This window comes from Camelus bactrianus, chromosome 3 (assembly GCF_048773025.1).
Source record: "Camelus bactrianus isolate YW-2024 breed Bactrian camel chromosome 3, ASM4877302v1, whole genome shotgun sequence".
Classification (NCBI taxonomy): Eukaryota; Metazoa; Chordata; class Mammalia; order Artiodactyla; family Camelidae; genus Camelus; species Camelus bactrianus.
Genome location: NC_133541.1, coordinates 48338472 through 48351515, shown reverse-complemented (window position 1 = coordinate 48351515; position 13044 = coordinate 48338472). Strand labels below are relative to the sequence as shown.

At 39.5% G+C, this 13044-nt stretch overlaps 1 protein-coding gene across 4 annotated transcripts in view; it reads right to left on the bottom strand.

Moving 5' to 3' along the window:
* OCLN (occludin) overlaps positions 1–13044 on the bottom strand; it is a 45769-nt gene that overhangs the window by 30486 nt on the left and 2239 nt on the right. For all 4 annotated transcript variants that reach the window (XM_010949329.3, XM_010949326.3, XM_010949328.3 and 1 more), the window contains exons 2-3: positions 6121–6237; positions 1755–2436 (exon numbers count right to left, since the gene is read on the bottom strand). In XM_010949329.3, coding sequence (XP_010947631.2) covers positions 1755–2436; positions 6121–6170 — 732 coding nt within the window. In that variant the 5' untranslated portion in view covers positions 6171–6237. The remainder of the gene's footprint in view (positions 1–1754; positions 2437–6120; positions 6238–13044) is intronic.

Here is a 13044-nt window from a genome sequence, read left to right as displayed (position 1 = left end):
GTAATCCTTCAAAATCCTAGCTGGCTTTTTTTGCAGATATTGACAAGCTGATTCTAAAATTCATATGAAAATGCAACAGGCCTAGAATCTAGTCAAAACAATCTTAAAAAGGAAGAACAAAGTTGGAGGATTCCCACTTCCAAATTTCACAATTTACTACAAACCTACAGCAGTCAAGAGAGTGTGGTACTGACCTAATGACAGAAATATAAATTAATGGAAACAAACTGAGAGTCTAGAAATAAATCCTCATATTTACGGTCATTTTTTTAAATGGAGGTACTGGGGATTGAACCCAGGACCTCGTGCATGCTAAGCATGTGCTCTACCACAGAGCTATACCCACTCTTCTCTGGTCAATTCATTTTTGATAAGGCTATGAAAATAACTTAATGGAGGAATTGTCTTTTCAACAAATGATACTAAGAAAGCAGGTTATCCACATGCAATGAATGTAGGACCCCCTTCCTTCCCAAATTAACTCAAAATGGATCATAGATCTAACTGTAAAAGCTAAATTATAAAACTCTCAGAAGAAAAATAGGAGTAAATCTTTGTAACCTTGAATCAGGCAAAGTGTTTTTTTAGATATGACACCAAAAGCACAAGAAACAAAGAAAAATTAAATTTGATCTCATCAAAATTAAAAAAATTTTGTGCAAAGAACATCATCTAGAAAGTGAAGGAAATGACAAAATAGAGAGAAAATATTTGCAAATCATATAAGGGACTTACATCCAGATATAGAAAAATTCTTACAACTCAATAATAAAAACCCAAGTAGCCCAATTAAAAAATGGGCAAAGAGTTGGAATGACCATTTTGCCAAAGAAGATATACTAATGGACAATAATCACAGGAAAATATCATTAGCTATCAGGGAAATGCAAATCAAACCAAAATGAGATAGCACTTAACACCCATTAGCATGGCTAGAATCAGGCAAAAATAATGCTGGTGAAGATGTGGAGAAACTGGAATCCTCATACATTTCTGGTAAATGTACAACAGTGCAACCTCTTTGGAGAACAGTCAGACAGTTCCTCAAAAGGTTAAACAAAGTCTCCATAAGATTCAGCAATTCTGCCTCTAGGTATATATTGAACTCCAGAGAAATTCAAAGGTTTCACCAAAAACTTATACACAAATATTCAGGGTATTATTCATAACAGCCAATGTGGAAATAACCCAATGTCTATCAACTGATGAGTATATAAAATGTGGTATATCCACACAGTGGAGTACTATTCAGCAATAAAAAGGAATGGAGTACTGGTACATACTACAACATGGATGAATCTCAAAAACATGAATGCTAAATGAAAGAAGCCAATCATTAAAAAAATAACACACATATTGTATGCTTCCACTTATATGAAATACCCAGAATAGGCAAATTTATAGAATAATTAGCAGCTTCTCAGTCTAGGGATGGCTAGGAAAATGAGGAGTGATCGCTAGTGAGGATGTGGTTTCTTTTTGTGGTAGTGAAAATATTCTAAGATCAACTGTGGTGATGGCTGTGTACTAAAAACAACTGAACTATACTTTAAATGGATGAATTAGATGGTGGGTTAATTATACTTTTATGGTGACACCCAGCCCTTCTCCCAGATTCTGATTTAAACAGAAGTGGGGCCTTGACATCGGTATTTTTAAAAATGTTTCCAAAGTGACTCTATTAAGCATCCCAAGATGAGAGCCTCTGACCTAAGGAAAGCGGGAGAGAAAAAAGACAACAAAACTACCCATACCTCCTGGGGATCCACCACACAGAAGTGATATAAATACTGATCCACGTAGAGTCCCGTGGCTGCAGGTGTATAAAACTGATTGCAGAGGGCATATATTTGTGAACCGTACAGAGACCCAGATGACTGGGCGGTTGGGTTGACTCCCATTATGTAGACAATTGTGGCAATAAACACCATAATGCCCAGGACAGCACTCACTATTATCACAGTCAAATAATATCTTCTTGTTCTGGATATTTCAGATCTTATAACGCTGGTAACAAATATCACCAATGCAGCAATGAAACAAAAGGCAGCCATGGCCAGTAGGAATCCCTTTGCTGCTCTTGGATCTGTGTAGCCCGCTCCATAGCCATAACCATAGCCGTAACCATAGCCATAGCCGCTTCCATAGCCACCAAAGCTACTTCCTCCAAAAGGGTAGCCAACACTACCTCCTAGCAAACCAGTTCCATAGGTTCTGTCCCAGGCAAGTGTGGAGGCGACACAGGCAAAAATGGCAATGCACATCACAATAATGAGCATAGACAGAATGCGAATCACTCCTGGCGGAGAGGTCCATTTGTAGAAGTGGAGAATTTCGTCTTCCGGGTAGAAAGAATACGCCGGCTGAGAGAGCATTGGTCGAACATGCATCTCTCCACCATATACGTCATTGCTTGGTGCATAATGATTAGGTTTGCTGAAATGCACATGAAAACAACTTTAAGTTAGCACTTTTTTGGTTGTGAGCAGAAAGAACATATAAAGTACTTGGAACAACTGTAACAAACCACTGGAAAATAAAACTATTATCTGTACTGCCCCACTGCACTGGGGCAACCTGTGTCCTCCTCCCTCAGATTCAAATGTCAAAATCCTAGCCCCCAGCGTGATGGTATTAGGAGGTGAGGCCTTTGGGAAGTAATTAGGTCCTAAGGGTGGAGCCCCCCTGAATGGGCCTAGTGCCCTTATAAAAGAGGCCACAGAGAGCTCTCTCACCCCTTCCACCATGTGAGGACACAAGAAGTTGGCCGTCTGCAACCCAGAAGAGGGCCTCCAGCCTCCACCAGAACCTGAGCACCCTGATCTCAGACTTCCAGCCTCTAGAGCAGTGAAAAGTAAATTTCTGTTGGTTATAAGCCACCCAGTCTCCAGTACTTTATTACAGTAGCCTGAATTGGCTCAGACACCCACTGAACAGTAAAGGTATCTGAGCCTCATGCATCAGAATCACCTGGAGGGTTTGTTAAAACCTAGATTGTTGGGCACCCCCAGAGTGGCTGAGCCTGTAGGTCTAGGGTGGGACAAGTTTCTAGATTCCACTGATGCTGCAGCTGGGGAACCATGCACTGAGAATGACTGCTTAGTTTCCATGGAGCAGAGGTTCTCAAAGTTTGCTGCATACTAGAATCAGCTGGGGAGTGTGTAAAATCCCCAGATGCAGCACTCCATACCAGGTAAATCATAATCCCTGGGATGGGACCCAGGCAGTTTAGAACAATGGTGTCAACCCTTCTGCCTTTGTGACCTGAGGCGGTTCCTTCAGACATGACACCTGCAGTGGCCTACAGAGTCAGGTGCAATTCCTGGCAGCCTCACTCTCTTACCTAAGAAAGCAATTTGTTCAGTTATTCATTTGGCGCCTATTTACTGGAGCTGCCCGGCTGACGTGTGCGGGGCACTGTGCTAGGCACCAGGCATACAATGAATGGGACAGTCTCAGGCCAGGCCCCTCACAGAGTTAATCTGTCAGTGCAGTAAGACATTAAACAAATCACTACATGAACCATAGTGTCAGTTATGGCCGGAACTACAAAGTAGATCAAATATTAATGATGGCTCATCAGGAAAATGCCTAATTAGATCTTGAATCTCCTTGAGAAAAATACCTTGCAATCCCCAGTAATTTAATTATACACACACAGGTTATAGATGACACACTGATGTGTGGACACACTGAATCTAAACACTGTGGGCCCTGGGGAGGTAAAATTCAATTCCTAAACTAAGCCTCTTTTGTTTTCGACATTATTTCTAGAGAACACCTTCCTTACTCTAAAGGAGACATCTTACTACTGGGTGTCGCTAACCACAGGAATTAGGAGAATTACCTGAGTATATGAGAATGAAAAGGAAATGGAGAAACTGAAGAGAACACTGAAAAATGTCAAGTAAGGAAATTCTCGAACACATTCTACTTAGATATTTGGGGTGTCTCCATTTGGGGCTGTCATGAACAGCACAGCTCTAACAACCTCCAACATACATCTGGGTACACACAGGCACTATTTTTCTAGGGTATACATCCAGGAGTAGAATTTCTTAATTTTTTTTTCAATCTGCAGCTCTACTAGACAATGTCAAACTGTTTTCCACAATGACAATATCACTTAAACTCCCATTAACAGTGTAATGTTCACAGACACATTGCTTGTGATAACTCCAAACTGGAAACAGCCCAAACGCCTGCCTACAGTGCAGTGGGGAACTGTGATACAGGCTGATGATGCAATGCTACAGAGCTGTGCTGTCTGATACAGCAGCCACTAGCCACACAGATCAACTGAGCAATGGAAATGTGGCTAGTCCAAACTAAGATGCGTTGTCAAGTGTAAAATAACAAAGTGGTCATAGTATGAAAAAAAAATGTATCACCAGCAAGAGAGAACCCTAATATTAACCACGTACTTTGGGTGATAATGATGTGTGTCAATGTAGGTTCATCAGCTGTAACCAGTGCACCACTCTGGTGGGAGATATTGCTAAAGGGGGAGGCTATGCAGGAGTAGGGACAGGGAGACACAGGAAATTTCTATATCTTCCTCTCAATTTTGCTGTGACCCTAGAAATGCTCTAAAAAAAAAAAAGTCCATATTTTTAAAAAGAATATAAACTAATCTTATGAATCTGTGTTTTTATCAATCACATGTTTAAATGATATTATTTTGGATATATTGGGTTAAGTGAAATATTAAAGTTAATTTCTTCTCTTATGTGGTTACAAGAAAACATGAAACTACATACATGGCTTGCATTATATTTCTTTAGCACTGCTCTGAAGCAAAAAATGAACTACAAATGCACGCAGACATCTTATAAGCAAAGCTGAAAGAAGCAAGGCAGAAAAGAATACACACAGTATATTACATTCATAGAAAGTTTAAAAATAAGAAAAACTAAACCACATTGTTTAGGATGTATAAAGTGGTGAACTAATAGAGAAAAGCAACGTCCATATGTCAGGTGTCCATGGAAAGGGGAGGACATAGGGAAAGACTCTGGGGTGTTCTGTCTCTTGACTTAGGTGGTGATTTAGCTTTGTCATTATTCATCACCTCATATGCATGTTCTCAGCCCTTTTCTACATATATATTTAATCATATACAAAATAAGTGTACAAAACTAAGTATGAGGTTAATGGAACACAACTCCGTTACTACTATATCTGCCAGCATATTTTAAGGATCTCACTTTCATAAACAACCATGTCCCAAGTTCAGGAATTAGTCAGGAGGCTGTGTAACAGGAACACACTCCTTACTACGGTTATCAGAGTAAAAGCTACAAATTATTTAAAGGAGGAAATCCCTTTCAATATTTGATAGCAAATTTAAAATTTAAGAATTCATTGTTAAATCTCCAAATGACTAAGGACACCAAGAACCTTCAACTTTGCTTGTTGTTTTAACATAATTAAGGAATTTACAATGTGAAAAACATTACGCTACATGAAAGAAGTCAGTCACAAAAGACCGAATGTTGTATGATTCCATTTAACTGAAATGTCCAGAACAGGCAAATCTAGAAACAGAAAGTGGATTGGTGGGTGCCTAGTACTGGGGAAATGAGGAGTGACTGCCAATGGTTAGTGTTTCTTTGGGGAGGAGATGATGAAAATGTTCTAAACTGACTGTGGTGACAGCTGCACGACTGTGAATATACTAAAACCACTGAGATGTCTATTCTAAATGGGTGCTTTGTATGGTGTAGGAATTTAATCTCAATAAAGGTGCTCTTTTAAAAACTGACAATCTTTTGCCACCAGTCATCTAAACAAGGCATTAATATGGAAGCTTCACACCCTTTGTGAGAATCAAAAAGGAATAAATATACACACAAATATAAGCCTAGACTATGTTGAAGCAAACATTAAAAACAAGTGACGGCAGCTCCCACTGCAGGAAAAACTGTCATCCTGGAAGTTAAGGGTAGGAGGGAAACTTACCCTTCACTGTATACAGTTGGTTCAATTTGATTTTGCAAATGCACATAGTATTTTATTTTTAAAAGCAAGCATAAAATAGATGGAAGTTTCAACTATACATTTTTTTTTACATGTAATAGAGTTGTTAAAAAAAAAAAAAAGAATTACATGTTTACTTACAATTCATCAGGTCTGTAAGGAGGTGGACTTTCAAGAGGCCTGGATGACATGGCTGGTGTCAGTGGTCACCTGATCTTCAGGATGAGCAATGCCTGGTAGCTCCCAAGATGAGAAAGTCTAAGCAACGTAAGTAGGGTAATGGCATTACTACTGAGCTCAGAGTTTCCTTGCATCACTAAGAAAACCAATGATACCAATCTCAAGTAGCTTTCACTCCATGGTTATTTCCCTTGTTCTTCTCATTGTCATTTTTACACGATGGACCATTAATTCTTTGAGCATAAGAAATCACTGGGCGAAGGAATCATTCGGCCTGGTAGTTCTCAGAGCACTGAGCACTGTGCTCTGCACATCCCCAGCACAGTAGATTATTTAAACTTGAAATTCTAAGTTGTAGTCATGAAAATCTCACAAAGATTTACAGCACAAGTAAAAATGGTGTTTTTAAAAATAGTCACTTCAAAGAACACAAAGGAAGATGTATAAAAGATAAAATTCCTTAAAACATATTTATTCTGCCTCATATTACTTTCAAAAGTTCATATAAAATGAGAATGCACATGAAACTGCGTACACAGCTGTGTCCAGCACATGCCAGCCCCTCATTGTTAACTAAATCATAATCTGGTGAAAAACTAAGCATTTATCATTTTACTTATGAACGGTAAGGGTTGTGGACATTTTCCCCTTATCTCCCAGTCTTCAAAATTGAGCCAAATTTTCACAAAAAAAGGAAAGTCATCAAACACATATTGTTTTAAAGAGTCCTCTTCACTAAGAGAAAAGGCAGATTGATTTTGTTCTAAAATTCCTCAACGCAAGAATCCCCAAACATCTGAGAGGTAATTTCACTCAATCAACAAGCATCAACACTGAACCATGGAGACCGTGGAAGTTAAGTATGAGACAAAGTTCTCCTGAAGGTCATGCACAAAGGAAACAGCAAGTACAACAGGCATTATTTAAGACCGAACTACATGATAATGTGCAGCTTGGAGATAACAGGAGACTTAACAAGGAGCTGAAAACTTGAGGGTGGATGAAGGAATGGACACAAGCAAGATCTACAATCTGAGTATATTAAAGTGTTCAATATTTTTCCCTTTTTAAATAACGTCTGAGCAATCATATATTACTATGTTATGTTAGGAACAGTAAATAAATTCAAATTCTTTAAACTTTGTTCTTTAAAATCAATAGCAACTACCCTTCACATCCTTAAGAACAGTCAATTTCAAATTTCTCAGAATAGAGCCCCAAGTCAGGCTCCCCAGCCTGCAGGTTGGGCATTGGGAAGAGGAGCCCCCAGAGCATTTGGCTTTGAAGGTCAGCGGGACTTAATTGCAGGAGCTCCACAGGACTGGGGGAAACAGAGACCTCACTCTTAAAAGATGCTCACAAATTCTCCCACTCACAGGGACCAAGGGCAAAAGCAGTAACTTCATAGGAGTCTGGGCCAGACCATCCTGAAGGGTCTCCTGGGGAGGCAGGGGAAACAGGGCAGGGGCATTGTGGCTCACCCTGGGGACATAAAAACTGGTAGCAGACATACTGGGGAGTATTCATCTGCATGAACTCTTCTGGAGGCTGACACTTACTTGGGTCATTAGCACCAAGACCTGGCCCCACTTAATAGCCTGTAGGCCCCAGTACGGGGATGTCTTAGGCCAAACAACTAACTGGGCAGGAATACAGCCCCATCCATCAGGAAACAGCCTGCCTAAAGACTTCTTGAGCCCACAGCTGCCCCCAGACAGGCTCCTAGACACAGCTCTGCCCACCAGAGAGCCAGGACCCAGCTCCACACACCAATGGACAGGTACCAGAAGCAAGAAAACTGAGATCTCGCAGCCTGCGGGACTGAATCTGCAAATGCAGGCCAGATCCTACCCTGGGACCAGCTGGCCCTGGCCCTTGGGTGACGAGAGGGGAGTGCACTGCTGGGACACACAGGGAGTCTAATACAGAGAGCCACTTCTCCAAAGTTGAGAAAGGTAACTAACCTACCACATACATAAAAATACAAATACAAATTTAGACAAAATGAGGTGGCGAAGGAATATGTTCCAGACAGAAGAACAAGGTAAAACCCCAGAAGAACAACTAAGTGAAGTGGAGATAGGCAATCTACCTGAGACAGAGTTCAGAGTAATGATTGTAAAGATGATCAGAGAACTCTAGAGAAGAATGGATGCACAGAGTGAGAAGTTAGATGTTTTTAACAAAGAGTTAGAAAATATATAGAACAACCAAACAGAGCTGAAGAAAACAACAACTGAAATGAAAAACACACTAGAAGGAATCAATAGTAGAAAAAGTGAGGCAAAAGAATGGATCAGTGAGCTGGAAGACAGTAATGGAAATCACTGCAGCAGAACAGAAGAAAAAAGAACGAAAAGAAATAAGGACATTTCTGGGACAACACCAAGTGTACTAACATTTGCATTATAGAGGTACCAAAAGGAGGAGAGAGAGACAAAGGACGTGAGAAAGTATGTGAAGAGATAGTAGCTAAAAACTTCCCTAACCTGAGGAGGGAAACAGTCACCCAAGTACAGGAAGCGCAGAGGCCCATACAGGATTAGTCCAATGAGGAACACACCAAGACACATTGTAATCAAAATGACAAAAATTAAAGAGAAAGAAAAATATGAAAAGCAACAAGGGAAAAGCAATAAACAACATACAAGAGAACTCCCATAATGTACCAGCTTATTTTTCAGAGAAACTCTGCAGGCCAGCTGGGAGTGGCATGATCTATCTAGAGCGATGAAAGGGAAAAACCTACAACCAAGAATACTCTACCCAGCAAGGCTCACATTCAGATTTGATGGAGAAATGAAAAGCCTTACAGACAAATTTCTCAGAATAAAATATTGCCCAAATGTATGTTAGGTAAAAACTCAAAGATGGAAATGTATTAAATGTTAGTAACACCAACACAATTAGCATAATTTTCCAAACACAGTGAGGGAAGACAACTTTCTCCACATTCTTTTATTTCTAAAAACTGCTTTATTGAAGTATAACATACAGAAGATTACACAAATCAAATGTGTATACAGCCCTATAACTGGCACCCAAACACATACACAGATGAGTTATTTAGGCCAAAATGTTATGGTGCTATGATAGAGTAAAAGTCCAGATTAATTGTCATCTTAATTGATGTTCAGTAAAAGAACATTGATAAAAACTGAATTGATAAAAAAAAACAAGGACCTACTGTAAAGCACAGAGAACTATATTCAGTATCTTATAATAGCCTATAAGAATCTGAAAAAGAATATATATATAAAAATATAACTGAATCACTTTGCTGTACACCTGAAACCAACACAACATTGTAAATAACCTATACTTCAAAAAATTAATTAATTAAAAAAACTGAATTTAAACCCTAATAAATGTAGGACCCTATTTCTGAAGCTGAATGTCAAATACTGACACACTGACCTTCGAGGAATCTTATTCCTTCTATAGCTAGGTCTCACTCATTCAAGACTATGCCAAAAAATTTCAGGCTCACTGGGAGTTTTTGAAAATTCTAAATTAATCCAGACTCAGGCTGAAGTTTAAGTTTTGTCAAAAATCCAGATAACAAAATCCCTTTCCAAACTTCTATTTTCTGGATTCAGTTTAGTTGTCATGTCTCCTCTAAGAGATGCGATTTTAAATTGTGAAGCAAATAAATTTAGGAAATTCATTAAGAACAAGTCATGCCATATCAACTTCATATCTTTTTTTGAGAAGGTCACCAGACTGGCAGACGAAGGGAATGCAGAGAGAATCCTGAGAGTGTCAGGCACATCCTTGTGCACAGAGGGCGGGTAGGCAGATTCCGATGGGGCTGAATAATGGAATCTAATTAGGATGAATGAATGAATGGACCATTTATGTCCACCTGGAGGGAAGTTTCTAGTGGTGACTGCAGATAACACAGGCAGGCTTGTCCAGATTTGCCGCTGACAAAACACTGGAAAGGAAACTAACCCACTGACTACGAGTACATCAACATTGATCGAGGTCTCTGTAAGGCTAGAATGATGGGCTAAAACAAACCTAGTCGTTTTAAAAGCTCACATTCTGAGAAGACAGATTCCTCTTCTCTTTTGAGATCATCGCTACCCTCCTGTGTCAGAGGGGGATAAGCCTGACCTTTGGGCTGCGATAATCAAGTATGATAACGTATTGAGAAGATGAGCAAAAAACATTCACAGCAAGGTGGTTATCCTGAAGGTGAGAATTTCAGTGTTCATGCATTTAAGTACCTTGTATCAGTTTTCAAATATTAGTGGCAGGAATAAATCATTTCAAATATGTAAAACTCAATTTTTAAAAATTCATAGTATAAATACTAGATAAGGGAAATCTGGCTTAATAACTGTTCGTTTTTAAAAGTGCATTTCCTTGGACAGAATTTCAACAAAATCTAACAAGCTATCGCAAACCCTGGCAGTATTTACAGAGATAGTGCTTAGATCATGGAATGATACAGTTATTAAAAAGTAACCCCTGCATAACCTTGAAATTTGAAATAGGTACCTCTCCAGGAGGGAGACTAAAATTGTTAAAAGATCTAGAAAAACCCCTTTTGCAGACAAATGACTCGAAAAACAGGAAATGTTTGGCTTGGGGAACTCAACGTTACAAGGACCATTAAGGCAGCCCTCACACTGAAGAGTTGTCTTTGTAGTCCTAGAAATGGTTCTTTGAAAAAAAAAACAAAAACACTCCACAGGGTCAGATTTCATCTCAATGTTAGGAAGTCTCCCCCTTTAGACTCTACACACCCTCCCCAAAATAACAAATAACAATTTGATCTCATGCCATTTGTGCAAAGCTTAACTTGTTTGATATTTGGGGGCTAGGGGTGGGGGAATGGACTGGACTGCAGGACTTCTAAGGTCTCCTTCAAGGCAGCCTGTGATTGTGCTTTAAGGCCACAGCACAAGGAGAGAGAGGACCACTGCCCAATCTTCAGCACAAAAACATTAACAATATCTGGTCAATATGTTGAGAGAAGAGAAAATAAAAAAGGAGTGAAAAGGCCATGGGATCTAGCTTAAAGGGCTCCCAGGTCACCTTCACAGAACCTGTGTCATAAGAATGATAGGGACTTCAGTCAAACAGCTGAATCAGAATCAGGGCCAAAAGGGAAGCACAGATCCTTACTGAGTATGTTAAGCTGAAAGCCAGCTAATGTTAAAAAAAAAAGAAAAGAAAAAGAAAACATTTATTGGCCAAAAGTTATCTTAATAGAAAACTAACCTAACATGGAAAAGATAACCCTGAAAATGCTATGCTTCAAAATTATTCTTTAAAGCAAACTGTCAATAAGTAAATAAATAAATAAATAAATAAATAAATGTTATTATATTAAAGGGCAATCTGTTCCTTTCTGATCATATGCCTTTAATTAATTTGCCTAATTTCAACATTTTAGGCAATTTACTAATGATGTGCCTATAATCTAAATAGAATCATTTAATAACCACCACCATTCCTGGGCTCTCAGATGTCTGGCATTCTTTACTAGGAGAGTTTCCCCTAACAAACTAATAGCCCCAGGTAAGGCGTATCTTATCAGAGTCAAACCCCACTACTTTCACGGACCCTAAACCTCTTACCTCACCTACAACCAATCAGAGCCTTTGCACAAGATGATCAGACACCTTGTGACCCAACCTTATAAAACACCCCAACAACCAGCCCTCAGGGCTCATGCAGGCACCGCTCGTCTGTGTGGCCCGCTGTTGTCTGTGACAGCGTACCCTGGTAAACTCCTTTCTATTCCCATACTCTGTCTCTAGTAAATTCTTTTACCAACCTGCATGTCACCATGCCACCGACCGACTGCCCCATTGTGCCCACAACAAGACATTGCACTTTTAATAGGCTCTCCAGATGATTTTAAGCACACCATGTATTTTGAGAAGCATTGCCTAGAATAAAAGCATCAGTCCAGGGAGGGCCTTGATCTTGAGGGTTTACTGTTTAGAAGGCCCAGAACTTTACATGGCAGGCATCTCCCGCTCTGGTTTCAGCTCAAATGCCACCTCCTCAGAGATGCCCTCACTGTCACTCACTCCAACCACCAAACCTATTTTCAGAGCAAACCTCCCCCAACTAAATTATTATTTCTTTCTTTCTGTTTTTAAACTGCTACATCTCCACTCCAACAGGAATACCAGCTTGCCAAGTGCATAGATTTCTGTCTTGATCATCACTTATTCTCAATCCCTAGAACTAATCCCTGGTACAAAGCAATGCTCAATCAGTATTTGATTTATAAAACCAACAGCCCATATTAGAGTTGGGATTTCAAACCAATAGTGAATGCCTTGAAGTTCTTCACATAACTAACACCCAGGAAAAACAACCCTTCAACTTAAGTTCAACAGAAATGGTTAAGTGCTTACAGCCTAAAGGAAAGAAGAGAAGAGAGTCAAACTCACATCCATATGGGCATCACCTGGGAGCTTGTTAGAAAAGCAGATTCTTAGGCCCCACCTCTGACTATGAATCAGAATCTGTATTTGAATAAGATCCCCAGGTGACTCATTCCACATTCAAGACTGGAAAGCACAAAGTTACAGAACAGCTGCAAGTCTGGAGGCTAAAAAAAAAAGTACAACAAAAATTCATATGGTCTTTTTACTACAGTATTTCCATAAATAGTAACATGGATGAAAAACGCCCACTAAATAGTCTAATCAAGTAAGTCTTGAAATGCAACTGAAGAAAACTTCCCTCTGGAAGGTTCCTGGGAAGATGAGACATTATATCAGTTAATTTATATGGTTGAAAGTAACCTATCATTTTGAAAGAGAAGCAGTAATTCCAACATTATCTTTAGAAGAAAACGGGAGAATTTTACCTTTACATCAAGCAAGATGGGGTACACTTACATGAGGCCATCGG